This window comes from Onychostruthus taczanowskii, unplaced genomic scaffold (assembly GCF_017590055.1).
Source record: "Onychostruthus taczanowskii isolate IOZ18803 unplaced genomic scaffold, ASM1759005v1 scaffold316, whole genome shotgun sequence".
Taxonomy (NCBI): domain Eukaryota; kingdom Metazoa; phylum Chordata; class Aves; order Passeriformes; family Passeridae; genus Onychostruthus; species Onychostruthus taczanowskii.
In genome coordinates, this window is record NW_024500528.1 from 53,866 (window position 1) to 74,380 (window position 20,515).

At 66.9% G+C, this 20,515-nt stretch overlaps 2 protein-coding genes across 2 annotated transcripts in view; one reads left to right on the top strand and one right to left on the bottom strand.

The window, feature by feature from the left end:
• Nucleotides 1-17,233, top strand: part of ITGA7 (integrin subunit alpha 7) — a 22,440-nt gene extending 5,207 nt beyond the window's left edge. Inside the window, exons 6-25 of the mRNA XM_041409964.1 lie at nucleotides 1,562-1,902; nucleotides 3,147-3,287; nucleotides 3,373-3,500; nucleotides 3,611-3,706; nucleotides 3,813-3,874; nucleotides 4,611-4,780; nucleotides 5,839-5,991; nucleotides 7,009-7,121; nucleotides 7,741-7,951; nucleotides 9,250-9,353; nucleotides 10,140-10,217; nucleotides 10,292-10,394; nucleotides 11,241-11,408; nucleotides 11,826-11,915; nucleotides 13,764-13,874; nucleotides 13,952-14,050; nucleotides 14,200-14,334; nucleotides 14,412-14,510; nucleotides 15,057-15,179; nucleotides 16,052-17,233. Coding sequence (XP_041265898.1) covers nucleotides 1,562-1,902; nucleotides 3,147-3,287; nucleotides 3,373-3,500; nucleotides 3,611-3,706; nucleotides 3,813-3,874; nucleotides 4,611-4,780; nucleotides 5,839-5,991; nucleotides 7,009-7,121; nucleotides 7,741-7,951; nucleotides 9,250-9,353; nucleotides 10,140-10,217; nucleotides 10,292-10,394; nucleotides 11,241-11,408; nucleotides 11,826-11,915; nucleotides 13,764-13,874; nucleotides 13,952-14,050; nucleotides 14,200-14,334; nucleotides 14,412-14,510; nucleotides 15,057-15,179; nucleotides 16,052-16,231 — 2,705 coding nt within the window. The 3' untranslated portion in view covers nucleotides 16,232-17,233. The remainder of the gene's footprint in view (nucleotides 1-1,561; nucleotides 1,903-3,146; nucleotides 3,288-3,372; nucleotides 3,501-3,610; nucleotides 3,707-3,812; nucleotides 3,875-4,610; nucleotides 4,781-5,838; nucleotides 5,992-7,008; nucleotides 7,122-7,740; nucleotides 7,952-9,249; nucleotides 9,354-10,139; nucleotides 10,218-10,291; nucleotides 10,395-11,240; nucleotides 11,409-11,825; nucleotides 11,916-13,763; nucleotides 13,875-13,951; nucleotides 14,051-14,199; nucleotides 14,335-14,411; nucleotides 14,511-15,056; nucleotides 15,180-16,051) is intronic.
• A 668-nt stretch (nucleotides 17,234-17,901) lies between these two features.
• The window catches only part of DNAJC14 (DnaJ heat shock protein family (Hsp40) member C14), a gene marked incomplete at its 5' end in the record, with an annotated part of 7,759 nt that continues 5,145 nt past the window's right edge, over nucleotides 17,902-20,515 (bottom strand). Inside the window, 3 exons of the mRNA XM_041409965.1 lie at nucleotides 17,902-18,177; nucleotides 19,077-19,179; nucleotides 19,886-20,046. Coding sequence (XP_041265899.1) covers nucleotides 17,955-18,177; nucleotides 19,077-19,179; nucleotides 19,886-20,046 — 487 coding nt within the window. The remainder of the gene's footprint in view (nucleotides 18,178-19,076; nucleotides 19,180-19,885; nucleotides 20,047-20,515) is intronic.

The window sequence follows — 20,515 nt, forward strand, 5'->3', positions numbered from 1 at the left end:
CCCCATCCCCCCCCCCCCCCAGGGCTGCTCTTTGTGACAAACATTGAGAGCGCGACCCCCGACCAGAGGGTCTTCAGGACCCCCGAGCCCGGAGAGAGGGTCCCCGGCGCGGCCGCGGACGTGGCGCACAATTCCTACCTGGGTTCGTGCGTGGTGCCACCCGTGTGCCACCCGTGTGCCACCCGTGTGCCACCCGTGTGCCCTGTGTGACCCTCCCCGTGCCGTGTCGCCCCCTCCCCTCGCCCCCCGCGGGGTCCTGTCACACGTGTCCCCCCGGCGGGTGTCACCCCGGACACGCGTGTCGCCCCCAGGGGTGTCCCTTTCTCGGGTGTCACCCGTGCGCTCGTGTCCCCATCGGGACGCGGATCCCCCCCTCCGTGTCCCCAGACACGCCCCTGTCCCCTCCGTGTCACCCCGCACGCGCACACGTGTGGCCGCGTCACCCCCCCGCCCGTCTTGTGTCCCCACCCCGGTGTCACCGTCCCTGTGTCACCAAACCCTGTCCCTGTCCTTGTCCCTGTCCCTGTCCCTGTCCCTGTCCCTGTCCCTGTCCCCGTCCCCGTCCCGTGGCTGTGCCAGGGCTGTGCTGGGGGCACTGCCAGGCTTGGGGGGGGGGTCACAGAGCTTTGGAGGGTCCCAGAGCCTGGCGTGTCCCCGCCTGTCCCCCCGTGTCCCCGCTGTCCCCCCGGTGATGTTTGTGCATGGGGGGGGTGCATGGATTGTGGGGGAGGGGCTGGAGCCTGGCTTTGGGGGCTCTGGGGGCTCTGGGGGGGTTTTGGGGGCTTGGGAGGGGCTGGAGCCTGGCTTTGGGGGCTCTGGGGGGGTTTTGGGGGCTTTGGGGGGGCTCGGGGGCTGCTCACGGCAACCGCTGCATGTGGGGAGGGGGCTCTGCTCTGGGTTTTGCTGCTCTGGCCCCCAAATTCTGCCTTTTACCCCCCACAATCCCCAACCTGTGGTGTCCCCATGCCCCCTGGGCAGTCCCAGGGTGACAGAGCTGTCCCCGTGTCCCCGCAGGACTCTGGGGGGTGACAGGGCTGTCCCGTGTCCCCTGGGCGGTCCCAAGGTGACAGAGCTGTCTCCGTGTCCCCGCAGGGTTCTTAGGGTGACAGGGCTGTCCCGTGTCCCCTGGGCAGTCCCAGGGTGACAGGGCTGTCCCCTGGGCAGTCCCAGGGTGACAGAGCTGTCCCCGTGTCCCCGCAGGGCCCTCAGGGTGACAGGGCTGTCCCCTGGGCGGTCCTAAGGTGACAGGGCTGTCCCCGTGTCCCCTGGGCGATCCCAGGGTGACAGGGCTGTCCCCTGGGCGGTCCCAAGGTGACAGGGCTGTCCCGTGTCCCCTGGGCGGTCCCAGGGTGACAGGGCTGTCCCCTGGGCAGTCCCAGGGTGACAGAGCTGTCCCCGTGTCCGTGCAGGGCCCTCAGGGTGACAGGGCTGTCCCCGTGTCCCCGGGCGGTCCCAGGGTGACAGGGCTGTCCCGTGTCCCCGCAGGGCTCTCAGGGTGACAGGGCTGTCCCGTGTCCCCTGGGCGGTCCCAGGGTGACAGGGCTGTCCCGTGTCCCCGCAGGGTTCTCGGTGGACTCCGGGCCGGGGGTGACACGGCGACAGCAGCTGAGCTTTGTCACGGGCGCGCCCCGCGCCAACCACACGGGCGCCGTGGTCATCCTGCGGCGCGACAGCGCCAGCCGGCTGGTGGCCGAGGCCGTGCTGGGCGGCCACCAGCTGAGCTCGGCCTTCGGCCACGCGCTGGCCCTGCTGGACCTCAACAGCGACGGGTGCGCGGGGACAGCGGGCTGCCACTGGGACACGGGTCACTGTCACCTGGGACACGGGCACTGGGACACTGTCACTGGGACACGGGCACTGGGACACTGTCACTGCCACCTGGGACACTGCCACTGGGTCACTGTCACCTGGGTCACTGTCACCTGGCTCACTGCCACTGGGACACGGGTCACTGTCACCTGGGTCACTGCCACTGGGACACGGGCACTGCCACTGGGACACGGGCACTGGGTCACTGCCACTGGGACACTGTCACTGGGACACGGGTCACTGTCACCTGGGTCACTGTCACCTGGCTCACTGCCACTGGGACACTGTCACCTGGGTCACTGTCACCTGGCTCACTGCCACTGGGTCACTGTCACCTGGGTCACTGCCACTGGGACACTGTCACTGGGACACTGTCACTGGGACACGGGCACTGGGACACGGGCACTGCCACTGGGACACTGTCACTGTGTCACTGTATCACTGTCACTGTGTCACTGTCACTGTGGGCACTGGGTCACTGCCACTGGGACACTGGCACCTGGGTCACTGCCACTCGGACACGCGCACTGCCACTGGGACACGGGTCACTGGCACCTGGGTCACTGCCACTCGGACACGCGCACTGCCACTGGGACACGGGTCACTGGCACCTGGGTCACTGCCACTCGGACACGCGCACTGCCACTGGGACACGGGTCACTGGCACCTGGGTCACTGCCACTCGGACACGCGCACTGCCACTGGGACACGGGTCACTGGCACCTGGGTCACTGCCACTCGGACACGCGCACTGCCACTGGGACACGGGTCACTGGCACCTGGGTCACTGCCACTCGGACACGCGCACTGCCACTGGGACACGGGTCACTGGCACCTGGGTCACTGCCACTCGGACACGCGCACTGCCACTGGGACACGGGTCACTGGCACCTGGGTCACTGCCACTCGGACACGCGCACTGCCACTGGGACACGGGTCACTGGCACCTGGGTCACTGCCACTCGGACACGCGCACTGCCACTGGGACACGGGTCACTGGCACCTGGGTCACTGCCACTGGGCCACTGTCACTGGGACACGGGTCCATGTCACCTGGGTCACTGTCACTGTGTCACTGTGTCACCTGGGTCACTGGGTCACTGTCACCGTGTCACCTGGGTCACTGTGTCACTGTCACTGTCACTGTGTCACTGTCACTGTGTCACTGTCACCTGTGTCATTGTGTCACTGTCACTGTGTCACTGTCACCTGGGTCACCTGTGGGGCTGTGTGTGCCACCCCTGGCCACTTGCGTCACCGCGGGTGCGACCCCCAAACCCCCTCCCCACGCCCTGAGCGCCGCCCCCGCGGGGGGGGGGGGGGGGCTGCACCCCAAGGGACCCCTGGGTAGGGGTCTGGCCCCCCAAATCCCCCCAAATTTCCCCCCAGATTTGGCCGTGGGGGCTCCTTTCGACGGCGCGGGCAAAGTTTTCATTTACCACGGCAGCGCCCTGGGCATCGTCACCCGCCCGGCGCAGGTGAGGGGGGTCCGGGGGGTCCCGGGGGGTCTCCAGGGGGGTCTCCAGGGGGGTCACGGCTCAGCCGGGGCCGCCCCCTGCCCAGGTCCTGGACGGGGAGGCCGTGGGGGTCTCGGCCTTTGGCTACTCGCTCTCGGGGGGGCTGGACGTAGACGGGAACCTGCACCCCGACCTGCTCGTGGGGTCCCTGTCCGACACCGTGGTGCTCTACAGGTGAGACCCCCCCAGACCCCCCTCGCCGAGCCCCCCGCCCCTCGGGGGTCCCCTCGGGGGGTGCGCTCAGGAGCGGGGGCTCCCCCCGGGACCCCCGTTTCCCCCCGCAGGGCGCGGCCGGTGGTGCACGTGTCCCGGAACGTGTCGGTGCAGCCGCCGCTCATCGACCTGGAGCGGAGCACCTGCGGCGACGGCCACGGCGTCTGGTGGGTGCCGCCTGTCCCCCATGTCCCCCGTGTCCCCCCATGTCCCCCCCCGTNCGCCGCGCTGCGGGGGTCTCGGGACCCCCCCGGTGACCCCCGGCCCCCCCAGCCTGGAGGTTCGGGCGTGCTTCAGCTACACCGCGAGCCCGGGCAGCGACAGCCCCCCGCTGGGTGAGTGCGACCCCGGCCCCCATGGGGGACCCCCAATGCTGGCACCCCCAATGCTGGGGACCCCCCAAATCCTGGGCACCCCCAATGCTGGGGGACCCCTAATGTGGGGGATCCCCAATGCTGGGGGACCCCCATCCCAGGGACCCCCAATGCTGGGAACCCCTATCCCCGAGACCCCCAATCCTGGGGATCCCCCACCACCCCTGGGGACCCTCCCATTCCAGGGACACCCCCAGCCCTGGGGGACCCCCCCCAAATCCTGGAACTCCCCTGTCCCTGGGGACCCCCGATCCCTGAGGGACCCCCCTGTCCCTGGGACAGCCCCCCATCCCCCAGGACACCCCAGTCCCTGAGGACCCCCATCATTGGGACCCCTCCCCATCCTTTGGGACCCCTCCCCATCCTTGGGACCCCTCCCCATTCTTGGTCTCCCATCCTTGGGACCCCTCCCCGTCCTTTGGGACCCCTCCCCATCCTTGGGACCCCTCCCCATCCTTGGGACCCCTCCCCATTCTTGGTCTCCCATCCTTGGGACCCCTCCCCATCCTTGGGACCCCTCCCCATCCTTGGGACCCCTCCCATCCTTGGGCCCCTTGCCATCCTTGGGACCCCTCCCCATCCTTGGTCTCCCATCCTTGGGACCCCTCCCCATCTTCGCGACCCCTCCCCATCCTTTGGGGCCCCTCCCATCCTCGGGACCCCCACTCTCTGAGCCCCCTCCCCGCCTTTCCCGCAGAGCTGCAGCTGCTGCTGGAGGCGGACTCGGAGCGCCGGGGCCGGGGGCTGCAGCCCCGGGGGTCGTTCCCGGCGCGGGGCCCGGCGGAGCCCGAGCACCGCCTGGGGACCCGCCTGGAGCTGCCGCGGCCGGGAGAGCGCCGCTGCGTGCCCGCCGCCTTCCGCCTGCACGTGCGTGCTTCGGCCTCCTTATCTTCCTCTGCCTCCTCTGCCTCAGCCTCGCCTTCACCCTCTGCCTCCTCTGCCTCGGCCTCATCTTCCTCTGCCTCCTCTTCCTCAGCCTCACCCTCTGCCTCCTCTTCCTCGGCCTCGCCTTCACCCTCTGCCTCCTCTGCCTCGGCCTCACCCTCTGCCTCCTCTGCCTCGGCCTCATCTTCCTCTGCCTCCTCTCCCTCGGCCTCGCCTTCCCCCTCTGCCTGCTCTGCCTCGGCCTCAGCCTCTGCCTCCTCTTCCTCGCCTTCACCCTCTGCCTCCTCTTCCTCGGCCTTCACCCTCTGCCTCCTCTTCCTCGGCCTTGCCTTCCCCAGCCTTCTCTTCCTCATCCTCATCCTCACCTCCTCTGTCTCTAACTCCTCTTCCTCTCCCTCTGCCTCCTCTTCCTCAGCCTCAGCCTTCTCTTCCTCTTTCTCATCCTCTGCCCCTCTTCCTCTGCCTTCTCATCCTCTGCCTCCCCTTCCTCATTCTCAGCCTCACCCCTCATCCTCATCCTCTTCCTCTGCCTCCTCTTCCTCACCCTCCTCAGCTTCAGCCTTCTCTTCCTCTGCCTCACCTTCCTCAACCTCCTCTTCCTCATTCCCAGTCTCGCCCTCCTCATCCTCAGCCTCCTCAGCCTTGCCCTCCTTATCCTCATCTTCCTCACCCTCATCCTCACCCTCACCTTCCTCATCCTCAGCCTCACCTTCCTCAGGCTCCTCCTCCTCACCCTCACCTTCCTCATCCTCAGCTTCACCTTCCTCAGGCTCCTCCTCCTCAGCCTCATCTTCCTCATCCTCACCCTCCTCAGCTTCTTTATCCTCATGTTCCTCATCCTCACCTTCCTCATCCTCCTCAGCCTCAGCCTCAGGCTCCTCCTCGTCATCCTCACCTTCTTCAGCCTCTCCCTCCTCATCCTCACCTTCCTCCCCCTCATCCCTGTCCCCCTTGTCCCCGCCGTGTCCCCCGGGCCGTGCCAGCACCTCCGGTGTCCCCAGTGCCCCCCGACCTTCCTCCCCCCTCCTCCTCCTCCTCAGGACGACATCCGGGACAAGCTGCGGCCGCTGGACGTCACCGTGGCCTTCGGCATCGCGGGGACGCGCGGGTGGCACCGGGGGGGCCGGGGGACAGCGCTGCCCCCCCTGGCCCCCGCGCTCAGCCCGCGCCAGCCCAGCACGCTGCGCACCGAGGTGGGCACGGCTGGCACTGCCGCCGGGCACCTGGGGCACCTGGGGCACCTGCCTGTGTCACACACCTGGGGCACCCGGGGCACCTGGGGCACCTGCATGTGTCACACACCTGGGGCACCTGGGGCACCTGCATGTGTCACACTCCTGTGTCAGCCCCCTGTGCCACCCCACACCTGGGGCACCTGGGTCACCTGCATGTGTCACACACCTGTGTCACACACCCATGCCACCCGGGGCACCTGGGGCACCTTCATGTGTCACACACCTGGGTCACGCTGGGTCACCCTGTGTCACCTGCCTGTGTCACACTCCTGTGTCACACACCTGTGCCACCCCACACCCGGGTCACCTGGGGCACCTGCCTGTGTCACACTCCTGTGTCAGCCCCCTGTGCCACCCCACACCCGGGGCACCCGGGGCACCTGTATGTGTCACACACCTGTGTCACACACCTGTGCCACCCGGCCCCGGGTCACACTGGGTCACCTGCATGTGTCACACACCTGTGTCCCCCTGTGTCACCCCCTTGGTCACCTGGGTCCTCTGTGTCACCCCCTGTGTCAGCCCCCTGTGCCACCCCCAGGCACCCGGGTCACACCCTGGGGCACCTGCATGTGTCACACACCTGGGTCACACACCTGTGCCACCCCACACCCGGGTCACCCGGGTCACACACCTGGGTCACCCCTGTGCCACCCTGGGCACCCGGGTCACCCTGTGACACCTGCCTGTGTCACACACCTGTGTCAGCCCCCGTGTCAGCCCCCTGTGCCACCCGGCCCCCGGGTCACCTGGGTCACTCTGTGTCACCCACCTGTGTCACCCCTCTGTGTCCCTCCGTGTCCCCCAGTCCCCGTTTAGGACACCGGCATTGTCACCTGTGTCCCTCCTTGTGTCCCCCCAGGTCCCTCTCGTGTCACCGTGTCCCCCTTGTCCCACCTGGAGTGTCGCCCACATTGCTGGGCGTGTCCCCGCGGTGTCCCCGCGGTGTCCCCTCAGTGTCCCCGTGTCCCCCAGGTGCATTTCCTGCGCCAGGGCTGCGGCGATGACAAAATCTGCCAGAGCCACCTGGAGCTGCGGCCGCGCTTCTGCGCGCGCCTGGGGGACAGCGACTTCCTGCCCCTGCCCCGGTGAGCGACAGCGCCGGCGGGGACACGGCCACCCCCGGGGGGGACGGGCTGTGCCCAGGGGGGCGAGGGTGGCACTGCCACCTCCGGGAGGGACCGCGGTGTCCCCAAGGCAGTCACGGGGTGAGGGTGGCACTGCCACCTCTGCCACCTCCCGGCGGGGACCGGGTGTCCCCAGGGCAGTCACGGGGTGAGGATGGCACTGCCACCTCTCTGTGAGTGTCGGGGTGTCCCCAAGGCAGTCACAGGGTGAGGATGGCACTGCCACTTCTCTCTGAGTGCCCGGGGTGTCCCCAGGGCAGTCACGGGGTGAGGATGGCACTGCCACCTCACCCTGAGTGCCCGGGGTGTCCCCAGGGGGTCACACGTGCAAGGATGGCACTGCCACCTCACCCTGAGTGCCCGGGGTGTCCCCAGGGCAGTCACGGGATGAGGATGGCACTGCCACCTCACCCTGAGTGCCCGGGGTGTCCCCAGGGGGTCACACGTGCAAGGATGGCACTGCCACCTCACCCTGAGTGCCCGGGGTGTCCCCAGGGGGTCACACGTGCAAGGATGGCACTGCCACCTCCCCGTGAGTGCCCGGGCTGTCCCCAGGGCTCTGACGAGGCTGTGCCCGCAGGGACGAGGATGGCACTGCCATCTTCGCCGTGAGTGACCAGAAGGACGTGGCGCTGGAGGTGCAGGTGACCAACGAGCCCTCGGACCCCGCGCAGCCGCACCGCGACGGGGACGATGCCCACCAGGCCCTGCTCGTGGCCACCTTCCCCCCGGAGCTGCCCTACGCCGCCATGAGGGCCGAGGAGCCCGCGGGCACCGGGGTGGGCACGGGGACGGGGACGGGGGACACAGGATAGGGGACAGGGATGGGGATGGGGATGGGATGGGGACAGGGACAGGGATGGGGACAGGGACAGGGAACACAGGATAGGGGACAGGGATGGGGATGGGGACGGGGATGGGGACAGGGGACACAGGGAGAGGGTACAGGGACAGGAACAGTAGACAGGGACACTCAGGGATCACTCAGGGGGTTACTCTGGGGTCACCCTGGGTGCCGCAGGGGGGTCTCTGGGTTGGGGTCACTCAGTGGTCACTCAGGGGTCACTCAGGGGTCACTCTGTGGTCACTCGGGGTGACCCCGGGTGCCGCAGGGGGGGTCTCTGGGTTGGGGTCACTCAGTGGTCACTCAGGGGTCACTCAGGGGTCACTCTGTGGTCACTCGGGGTGACCCCGGGTGCCGCAGGGGGGGTCTCTGGGTTGGGGTCACTCAGTGGTCACTCAGGGGTCACTCAGGGGTCACTCTGTGGTCACTCGGGGTGACCCCGGGTGCCGCAGGGGGGGTCTCTGGGTTGGGGTCACTCAGTGGTCACTCAGGGGTCACTCAGGGGTCACTCTGTGGTCACTCGGGGTGACCCCGGGTGCCGCAGGGGGGGTCTCTGGGTTGGGGTCACTCAGTGGTCACTCAGGGGTCACTCAGGGGTCACTCTGTGGTCACTCGGGGTGACCCCGGGTGCCGCAGGGGGGGTCTCTGGGTTGGGGTCACTCAGTGGTCACTCAGGGGTCACTCAGGGGTCACTCTGTGGTCACTCGGGGTGACCCCGGGTGCCGCAGGGGGGGTCTCTGGGTTGGGGTCACTCAGTGGTCACTCAGGGGTCACTCAGGGGTCACTCTGTGGTCACTCGGGGTGACCCCGGGTGCCGCAGGGGGGGTCTCTGGGTTGGGGTCACTCAGTGGTCACTCAGGGGTCACTCAGGGGTCACTCTGTGGTCACTCGGGGTGACCCCGGGTGCCGCAGGGGGGGTCTCTGGGTTGGGGTCACTCAGTGGTCACTCAGGGGTCACTCAGGGGTCACTCTGTGGTCACTCGGGGTGACCCCGGGTGCCGCAGGGGGGGTCTCTGGGTTGGGGTCACTCAGTGGTCACTCAGGGGTCACTCAGGGGTCACTCTGTGGTCACTCGGGGTGACCCCGGGTGCCGCAGGGGGGGTCTCTGGGTTGGGGTCACTCAGTGGTCACTCAGGGGTCACTCAGGGGTCACTCTGTGGTCACTCGGGGTGACCCCGGGTGCCGCAGGGGGGGTCTCTGGGTTGGGGTCACTCAGAAAACCTGGCTTAAGTGTCAAAATTGAAGCCTCATTTCCCTCCCCTTCCCCAGGTGCGGCTCTTCCTCATCCTCAGCACCTCGGGCATCTCCATCCACACCACGGACCTGGAGGTGCAGCTGGAGCTGTCCACGTGAGCCGGGCGGGGGGCTGGGACCCCCGCGGTGGGGCTGGAGACCCCCGGGATTGGGGGATGGAGACCCCCGGGATTGGGGGATGGAGACCCCCGGGGTTTGGGGATGGAGACCCTCAAGGTTTGGGGATGGAGACCCCCGGGATTGGGGGATGGTACTCCCGGGAGTGGGGATCGAGACCCCCGGGGTTTGGGGGCCAGAACCCTGGGATGTTGAGGGTGAAAGCCGCGGGGAATTTGGGGTTTGGAGCCCCCAGGATTTGGGGTCTGGGATCCCAGGGGATTTGGGGTCAGACCCCCAGCCTTTGGGGTCCAGAGCCCCCAGGATTTGGGGACTGGAATCCCAGGGGATTTGGGGTCTGGGATCCCAGGGGATTTGGGGTCAGAGCCCCCAGTATTTGGGGTCCAAAGCCCCCAAGATCTGAGGTGAAGCCCTGGGGAATTTGGGGGTCAGACCCCCAGCCTTTGGGGTAAATCCCTGGGGAATTTGGGGTCAGACCCCCAGCCTTTGGGGTCCAGAGCCCCCAGGATTTGGGGTCTGGGATCCCAGGGGATTTGGGGTCAGACCCCCAGCCTTTGGGGTCCAGAGCCCCCAGGATTTGGGGTCTGGAATCCCAGGGGATTTGGGGTCAGACCCCCATGATTTGGAGACAAAACCCCGGCAGTTTCAGAGTCCGGCCCCCCAACATTTAGGGTCGGGGGGCTGCATTTGGGGCTCACCCCACCCCCGCACCCCTTCGGGGTTTTTCTTTTGGGGTTTCACCCCCCCGACCCCAAACCCCCCAGGACCAGCGAGCAGCCGGGGCTGGAGCCGGTGGTCGCCCGCGCCCGCGTGGTCATCGAGCTGCCCCTGGCCGTGACCGGGTGAGTGGGGAGGGGGCTTTGGGGTCGGGACCCCCCCCCGGGGATCCCCCCTCACAGCAGGGCTGTCCCCGCAGCGTGGCCGTGCCCCCCCGGCTGTTTTTTGGGGGGCAGGTGCTGGGGGAGAGTGCGGTGAAGAGGGAGAGCCAGGTGGGCAGCGCCGTCCGCTTCGAGGTCACGGTGAGAGACCCCCCAAAAGGAGACCCTCCCCAAAAGGAGACCCTCCCCCAAAAGGAGACCCTCCCCAAAAGGAGACCCTCCCCCAAAAGAGAGACCCCCCTCAAAACAGACACCCCGCAAAACAGAGATCCCCCAAAACACAAACCCCAAAACCAAAACAGACCCCAAAACCAAAGACCCCAAACCAGAGACCCTCAGAACAGAGACCTCCAAAACCAGAGACCCCCCAAAAGAGAGACCCCCAAAACAGAGACAACCCCCCCCCACCCCGGGACCCCAAAACCAAAATGGGGTCGGGGTTCCATACAGGGTTATTTTTGGGGTCAGGGCTGTTTTGGGGTTTGGGAATGGTTTTTGGGGGTCATGGATCCATACAGGGGCTGGTTTTGGGGTCAGGTGCTATTTTGGGGTGGGAGTTCCACACAGGGCTGGTTTTGGGGTCGGGTCTGTTTTTGGGGTGCGGGCTGGTTTTAGGGTCAGGGCTATTTTTGGGGTTGGGGCTGTTTTTGGGATCAGGGCTATTTGGGGGTTGGGGCTGTTTTTGGGGTCAGGGCTATTTTTGGGGTTGGGGCTGTTTTTGGGGTCAGGGCTATTTGGGGGTTGGGGCTGTTTTTGGGGTCAGGGCTATTTGGGGTTGGGGCTGTTTTGGGGGTCAGGTGCTATTTTTGGGATCATGGCTCCATACAGGGCTGGTTTTGGGGTGGGGGCTATTTCTGGGATCGGGGCTTTTATGGGGGTCGGGTGCTATTTTTGGGATCGTGGCTCCATACAGGGGCTATTTTTGGGGTGGGGGTTCCCCTCGGCTGTCCCTGATGGGTCGGGGGGGGTCCCTGCCGTGCCCCCCAGGTGTCGCAGCGGGGGCCGGTGCTGAAGACCCCCGGCTCGGCCGCGCTGACGGTGCAGTGGCCGCTGGAGCTGCCCAACGGGAAGTGGCTCCTGTACCCCCTGAGCCTGGAGATGGGGACCCCCCCCGTGCCCTGCAGCCCCCCCGCCAACCCCCTGCGCCTCGCCCTGGTGAGATTTGGGGGGGCTGGGGGGGGGGTCCAGAGGGGGCCAGGGTGTTTGGGGTGGGGGGACAGGGGTGGCCAGATGTGGCCAGAGGTGTCCAGGGGTGTTTGGGGTGGGGGCACAGGGGTGGCCAGATGTGGCCAGGGGTGTCCAGGGGTGTTTGGGGTGGGGGCACAGGGGTGCCCAGGGCGGGCCAGTGGTGTCCAGGGGTGGCCAAAGGTGGCCAGAGGTGGCCATGAGTGTCCAGGGGTGTCCAGGGTATCCTAAAGGTGTCCTGGGGTCGGGGGGGGAACAACAGGAGGTGCCCAGGGGTGTCCAGGGGTGTCCAGGGGTGGCGGTGTCTGGCCAGGGGTGTCCACAGGTGTCCAGGAGTGCCCGGGGGTCCCTGTCCCCCCCACCCCATGCCCGTCTGTTCCCCCCCAGGAGCGGCCAGGCCGGGGGGACCCCCCCTCAGAGCCCCCCGCCCGCTCGTGGTGGGTGCCCACTGGGAGGAGGAGGAGGAACGTGACCCTGGTGAGTGGGGGGGTTTGGGGGGCTCTGCTTTTGGGGGGCACCCGGGGTTTGGGGTCCTCCTCCTCCGGGGTGTCCCCGTTCCCGGGATCCCCCCGGTCCTGGGGTGCCCCTGCTCTGGCAGGGCCCCATGTTGGGGTGTCCCCATTTTGAGGGGTCCTCGTTCCCGAAGTCCCTCCATTCCTGGTGTCCCCCCGTGCCCTGGGTGTCCCCATTCCCTGGGTGTTCCCACACCCCGTTCCTGGTGTCCCCCCATTCCTGGTGTCCCCCCGTGCCCTGGGTGTCCCCATTCCCTGGGTGTTCCCACACCCCGTTCCTGGTGTCCCCCCATTCCTGGTGTCCCCATTCACGGGGTGTCCCCACTTTGTCACTGCCCCCTTTTGGGATTTACCCGTCCCTGGGGTATCCCCACGCTGTCCCCGCATCCCCGGGGTGTCCCCTCTCTATCCCCACTGTCCCCACACTGTCCCCTCTCTGTCCCCACTGTCCCCACCCTGTCCCCTCTCTGTCCCCTCTCCATCCCCTCTCTGTCCCCACGCTGTCCCCACGCTGTCTCTGCTGTCCCCACGCTGTCCCCGCTGTCCCCACGCTGTCCCCGCTGTCCCCACGCTGTCCCCGCTGTCCCCACGCTGTCCCCGCTGTCCCCACGCTGTCCCCGCTGTCCCCACGCTGTCCCCGCTGTCCCCACGCTGTCCCCGCTGTCCCCACGCTGTCCCCGCTGTCCCCACGCTGTCCCCGCTGTCCCCACGCTGTCCCCGCTGTCCCCACGCTGTCCCCGCTGTCCCCACGCTGTCCCCGCTGTCCCCACGCTGTCCCCGCTGTCCCCACGCTGTCCCCGCTGTCCCCACGCTGTCCCCGCTGTCCCCACGCTGTCCCCGCTGTCCCCACGCTGTCCCCGCTGTCCCCACGCTGTCCCCGCTGTCCCCACGCTGTCCCCGCTGTCCCCACGCTGTCCCCGCTGTCCCCACGCTGTCCCCGCTGTCCCCACGCTGTCCCCGCTGTCCCCACGCTGTCCCCGCTGTCCCCACGCTGTCCCCGCTGTCCCCACGCTGTCCCCGCTGTCCCCACGCTGTCCCCGCTGTCCCCACGCTGTCCCCGCTGTCCCCACGCTGTCCCCGCTGTCCCCACGCTGTCCCCGCTGTCCCCACGCTGTCCCCGCTGTCCCCACGCTGTCCCCGCTGTCCCCACGCTGTCCCCGCTGTCCCCACGCTGTCCCCGCTGTCCCCACGCTGTCCCCGCTGTCCCCACGCTGTCCCCGCTGTCCCCACGCTGTCCCCGCTGTCCCCACGCTGTCCCCGCTGTCCCCACGCTGTCCCCGCTGTCCCCACGCTGTCCCCGCTGTCCCCACGCTGTCCCCGCTGTCCCCACGCTGTCCCCGCTGTCCCCACGCTGTCCCCGCTGTCCCCACGCTGTCCCCGCTGTCCCCACGCTGTCCCCGCTGTCCCCACGCTGTCCCCGCTGTCCCCACGCTGTCCCCGCTGTCCCCACGCTGTCCCCGCTGTCCCCACGCTGTCCCCGCTGTCCCCACGCTGTCCCCGCTGTCCCCACGCTGTCCCCGCTGTCCCCACGCTGTCCCCGCTGTCCCCACGCTGTCCCCGCTGTCCCCACGCTGTCCCCGCTGTCCCCACGCTGTCCCCGCTGTCCCCACGCTGTCCCCGCTGTCCCCACGCTGTCCCCGCTGTCCCCACGCTGTCCCCGCTGTCCCCACGCTGTCCCCGCTGTCCCCACGCTGTCCCCACGCTGTCCCTGCTGTCCCCTCACTGTCCCCACGCTGTCCCCATGCTGTCCCCTCTCTGTCCCCACCCTGTCCCCGCTGTCCCCGCTGTCCCCACGCTGTCCCCGCTGTCCCAGGACTGTGCCCGGGGCACGGCGCGCTGCCGCCCGTTCCGGTGCCCGCTGCCGTCGCTGGAGCGCTCGGAGCTGCGGGCGCGGGGCCGCCTCTGGAACGGGACCTTCCTGGAGGTGAGCGACCCCCGCGTGGGGAGGGGGCTCAGCCCGGCCTGGAGCCCCCCTCCCCAATTCCCAACCCCCGATCCCAGGAGTTCCTGGACGTGGAGAACCTGGAGCTGATGGTGCGCGCCGAGGTCTCGGTCACCTCCCCCCGCGGCAACGTGGTCATCAAGGACGCGGTGGCGCAGGTGGGGACAGCCCCGGGGACATCTGGGGACACCCCCGGACCCCCCGAACCTCCCCCCCCTCACTGTCCCCCCGCTGTCCCCATGCTGCCCCCTCTCTGTCCACACTGTCCCCCCGCTGTCCCCGCTGTCCCCACGCTGTCCCCGCTGTCCCCACGCTGTCCCCGCTGTCCCAGGACTGTGCCCGGGGCACGGCGCGCTGCCGCCCGTTCCGGTGCCCGCTGCCGTCGCTGGAGCGCTCGGAGCTGCGGGCGCGGGGCCGCCTCTGGAACGGGACCTTCCTGGAGGTGAGCGACCCCCGCGTGGGGAGGGGGCTCAGCCCGGCCTGGAGCCCCCCTCCCCAATTCCCAACCCCCGATCCCAGGAGTTCCTGGACGTGGAGAACCTGGAGCTGATGGTGCGCGCCGAGGTCTCGGTCACCTCCCCCCGCGGCAACGTGGTCATCAAGGACGCGGTGGCGCAGGTGGGGACAGCCCCGGGGACATCTGGGGACACCCCCGGACCCCCCGAACCTCCCCAGGATCCCCCAGAGACCCCCCCGATGTCCCCTGGTGTCCCAAAGCCCCTCCAGGCCCCCTCGATGTCCCCAAGGTCCCACTGATCCGCCCGTGACTCACCCAGGGTCCCCAGTGACCCCAGTGTTCCCAGTGACCGCTGTGTGACCTCGTGTGACCCCGTGTGACCCTGTGTGACCCCTTTATGACCCTGTGTGACCCCCTGTGACCCTGTGTGATCCCGTGTGACCCCGTGTGACCTCGTGTGACCCCTGTGTGACCCTGTGTGACCCCTGTGTGACCCCGTGTGACCCCTTTGTGACCCCTGCATGACCCTTTATAACCCCTGTGTGACCCCCATGTGACCCCGTGTGACCCCGTGTGTTCCCTGTGTGACCCCATGTGACCCCTGTGTGACCCCTTTATGACCCCTGTGTGACCCCATGTGACCCCATGTGACCCCGTGTCACCCCATGTGACCCCGCGTGACCCCGCGTGACCCCGTGTCCCCACAGATGTCGGTGTCCCTGCACCTGGACCCGGGCGTGGCCGTCACCGCCGTCCCCTGGTGGGTGCTGCCGCTGGCGGTGCTGCTGGGGCTGCTGCTGCTGGCGCTGCTCGTGCTGGGGCTCTGGAAGGTGAGGCGCCCCCTGCTGTCGCGACATGGCACGATAGAGTGGAGCGTATCGCGACACGGCACCATGCGGCACGGCATATCGCGATATATCGCCACATACCGTGCTGCTTCAGGATGTGTCATGCCTGCTGCGCCTTGCCAGCTGTACCGTGTCCTGTCACGTCGTGTCACATCGCGACATGTCGCGTCACGTCGTGTCACATCGCGACGTGCCCTGCTGTCCTCAGCTGTGTCCTGTGTCATATGGTGGTGTATTATTTCATATCACGATATCTTGTGCTGGCTGGTGCCGTATCGTGATATCCCACGCTCTCCAGCGCCATGTCACGATGCGTCCCGTGCTCTGGTGCCATGTCACGATACCCCATGCTGTCTGGTACCATATCGCGATATCTCACTCTGCCTGGTGCCATGTCGTGATATCTCACGCCGTCCGGTGCCATGTCACACACGGTATCTCACTCTGCCCGGTGCTATATCGTGATATCTCACGCTGTCTGGTGCTATATCGTGATATCTCACTCTGCTCAGTGCCATGTCGCGATATCTCACTGTGTCTGGTGCCATATTGCGATATCTCACTCTGCCCGGTGCCATATCGCGATATCTCACTGTGCCCGGTGCCATATCGCGATATCTCACTGTGCCCGGTGCCATGTCACGATATCTCACTGTGTCCAGTGCCATGTCGTGATATCTCACTCTGTCCGGTGCCATGTCGTGATATCTCACTCCGTCCGGTGCCATGTCACGCACGATATCTCACTGTGTCCGGTGCCATATCGTGATATCTCACTCTGCCCGGTGCCATATCGCGATATCTCACTCTGCCCGGTGCCATGTCGCGATATCTCCCCGCCCTCTCTCCCCCAGCTGGGGTTTTTCCGGCGGGCGGCGCCGCCGCCGGCCGTGCCGCGGTTCCGGGCCGTGCGCATCCCGCGGGAGCAGCGGCCGCAGGCCCGCGAGGGCCGCACCGGCACCATCCTGCGGCCGCAGTGGGCGGCCGGACCCGCGGACAGGGACGGGGACAGCGCCGCGCCCGGACCCGCCTGAGCGACACCCACGGACAGACGGACACGGCTGGACAGACGGACACGGCACGGACAGACGGACACGGCACGGACAGATGGACACGGCACGGATGGATGGACACGGCTGGACAGATGGACACGGCAAGGACAGACGGACATGGCACGGACAGACGGACACGGCTGGACAGACGGACACGGCTGGACAGATGGACACGGCAAGGACAGACGGACATGGCTGGACAGATGGACGCGGCACGGACAGACGGACACGGCTGGACAGATGGACGTGGCACGGACAGACAGACACGGCACGGACAGATGGACACAGCATGGACATGGGAGGGACAGCGACAGGGACAGCACCATGCCAGGACCCGCCTGAGCGACACCCACGGACAGACGGACATGGCTGGACAGACAGACACGGCACGGACAGATGGACACGGCACGGATGGACGGACACGGCACGGACAGATGGACACAGCATGGACATGGGAGGGACAGGGACGGGGACAACGCTGCGCCGGGACCCGTCTGACCCACACCGACAGACAGACGGACACGGCAAGGACAGAGGGACATGGGCACGGATAGGCAGATGGACACGGCATGGACAGATGGACATGGGGATGGACACGGGGATGGACACAGCTGGACAGATGGACACGGGACATGGACAAGGGATGGACTCAACATGAACACAGGATGGACACGGACAGGGACAGGGACCGGCCGCAGACACCCGGACCCACCTGAGGGACATCTGGGGTGGACACAGGGTGGACTCAGGACATGGGATAAGGGACATGGGACAGAGGACATGGCACAGGGGACACAGACACAGGACAGGGGACATGGGACAGGGACGGTCCCTGGGAAGGCCCCATGGAGGCCCTGCCATGTCCTGGAGCTCCAGGATGGGCAGTGGCCGGACAGAGCCACAGCCCCAGGGGTCAGTTCGGCCCCAGGGGTCACTTTGTCCCTACGGGTCACTTTTTGTCCCCAATAAAAGGCGCTGACCCCACATTGACTCCGAGTGTTCCTTCAGTGTCCAGGGGCTGCCACCATGATGGGTGTGGCGGCCGCCATGATGGGTGTGGTGCCGCCATGATGGGTGTGGAGGCCGCCATGATGGTTGTGGCAGCCTCCATGATGGATTGAGGCCGCCATGATGGGTGTGGCGACAGCCATGATGAGGGCAGCCGCCATGATTGTTGTGGCAGCCTCCATGATCCGAGTGGCGGCTTCTCCGTCAGGCCAGGCCGTGTCTCCCGGACTAACCGGACACGTCCTCACCCCACGGTCGGTCCCGGCCGCTCCGGACCCGCCACAACCCCGGTAACGGCGCCTGAAGAGCCACCAGCGCGGCCCTGCCCACACTCAAGATGGCGCCGCATGCTGAGGCCTCACCGGTACTGCCAACATGGCGGCGACCACTGCGGGGTCAGTGACGTCATTCTATTTCCGGTGAGAGCCGGAAGTGGTGCTGCCGTGGCGTCCCGGAGGGCTGGTGAGGCTGGGGGGCCTTTGGGGACACCGGGGGGGGCCTTGGGGACCCCCAAACCAACCCCTATTTCCACACCTCCCTTATTAAATCAACCTCCCCCTTTTTTATTTTTTTAACACAAAAACCACCACTCGATTTTCTTTAAAAAACCCAAATAAAAAGAAAAAAAAAATAGATTTTTTTATTCCAAGCCCTTTTGTTTTTTGTTTTTTTTTTGGGGTGGGGATCGGGGGTCTCCTCAGCGCGGCAGCGGCCGCCGCCCCTTCTTCCTCCTCTTGTGCTTCGTGTCCCCTCTGGGGGGGCCCCCCTGGGCCTGGGGGGGTCCCTGGGGGGGTCCCGCAGCCCCGTGGGGGGCGGGGAAAGCCCCCCCGGCCTCGCCCGGGCCCGGATTCCCCTGGAAAACGCGGGCCAGGAAATCCTGGAGGTCAGCGGGGGAGGGGGGGCTGCCCTTGGGGGGGGCCCTGGGGGGAGAGAAAAGGGGGTTGGGGCACAGCTGGAGCTACCTGGGCACACCTGGGCACACCTGGATGTACCTAGACAACCCTTAGGCACACCTGGGTAGACTTTGACACACCTGGGCACTCCCTAGACACCCCCTGGACACACCTGAGCACACCTGAACACACCTGAGCACACCTGAACACACCTGAGCACACCTGAACACACCTGAGCACACCTGAACACACCTGAACACACCTGGGCACACCTGGATGTACCTAGACAACCCTTAGGCACACCTGGGTAGACTTTGACACACCTGGGCACTCCCTAGACACCCCCTGGACACACCTGAACACACCTGAACACACCTGGGCACACCTGGATGTACCTGGGCAGACTTTGACACACCTGGGCACACCTGAACACACCTGGGCACACCTGGATGTACCTAGACAACCCTTAGGCACACCTGGGTAGACTTTGACACACCTGGGCACACCTGAACACACCTGGGCACACCTGAACACACCTGAACGGAGAGAAAAGGGGGTTGGGGCACAGCTGGAGCTACCTGGGCACACCTGGGCACACCTGGATGTACCTAGACAACCCTTAGGCACACCTGGGTAGACTTTGACACACCTGGGCACTCCTTAGACACCCCCTGGACACACCTGGACACACCTGAACACACCTGGGCACACCTGGATGTACCTGGGCAGACTTTGACACACCTGGGCACACCTGAACACACCTGAACACACCTGGGCACCCTTGGAGCCTCCTCCCCCAGGACTGACCGCTGGCATCCAGACCCTGGACACTCCCTGGGGACCCCCAGGACACCCCAGGACCCCCCTGGGGACCCCCCCAGCACTGACTGCTGGTGTCCAGCCCCTGGGGACCCCCCAGCACTGACCGCTGGCGTCCGGCGGGCGTGGCTGTCCTGGCGCCGAAGGACAGGTGGTAGGGGACACGGTGACTGTCCGGGGAGATGGCCACGCGCTGGCAGCCCGCCCACTCTGGGGACAGACAGGGGACACGGTCACGGTGACAGCAGAGAGACCCCTGGGGTGGGCATGGTCACCCCCCTGAGTGACCTGGGCATGGTGACAGCAGAGACCCCCGGGATGGTCATGGTGTCCTCTTGGTCATGGCGTCCCCTTGGTCATGGTGACACCAGAGAGACCTTGGGATGGTCATGGTGTCCCCTTGGTCATGGTGACACCAGAGAGACCCCTGGGATGGTCATGGTGTCCCCTTGGTCATGGCGTCCCTCTGGTAATGGTGACACCAGAGAGACCCCTGGGATGGTCATGGTGTTCCCCAAGAGGGACCTGGTCATGGTGTCCCCTTGGTCATGGTGTCCCCCCAGTCATGGTGACACCAAGGACACCCCAGGATGGTGACACCAGAGGGACCCAGCGATGGTCATGGCGTCCTGTTGGGCATGGTGTCACCAAGGACACCCCAGGATGGTGACACCAGGGACACCCCAGGATGGTCATAGTGTGCCCTTGGTCATGGTGTCCCTTTGCTCATGGTGACATGAGGGACCCCCAGAGATGGTCATGGTGTCTGTCCCCTGGTCATGGTGTCCCCTTGGTCATGCCGTCCCCTGGCCATGGTGACACCAGGGACACCACGGGACCTGTCACCCCCTGGGCTGGGTGTGGCCACCCCTGTCTCTGGGGCTGTGTCACCGCCAGGTGTGTCCGTGTCCCTCACCGGTGACGTCGTAGATGTGGCCGTCCATGCGGGCCAGGTAGGTGACCTTGAGGCCGAGCAGGCTGGACTCTGCCCACAGGTCACCCTCTTCGGCCGCGTGCCACGCCCCGCACGGGGCACAGTACCGGCCCCCGCGGGGGTCCCTGTCCAGCTGGAACCGCCTGTGGGGACATTGGGGACACTGTGACACCCCCATTGGGGACACTGTGGACACTGTGACACCCCCAGGGCACAGCACCGGCCCCCGCGGGGGTCCCTGTCCAGCTGGAACCGCCTGTGGGGACATGGGGACATTGGGGACATTGGGGACACTGTGACACCCCCAGGGCACAGCACCGGCCCCCGCGGGGGTCCCTGTCCAGCTGGAACCGCCTGTGGGGACATGGGGGACACTGTGACACCCCCATTGGGGACACTGTGACACCCCCAGGGCACAGTACCGGCCCCTGCGGGGGTCCCTGTCCAGCTGGAACCGCCTGTGGGGACATTGGGGACATTGGGGACATTGGGGACACTGTGACACCCCCATTGGGGACATTGGGGACACTGTGACACCCCCATTGGGGACATTGGGGACACTGTGAAACCCCCAGGGACAGAGGTGAGCCCCCTAGGAGAGGATGTCCCCAC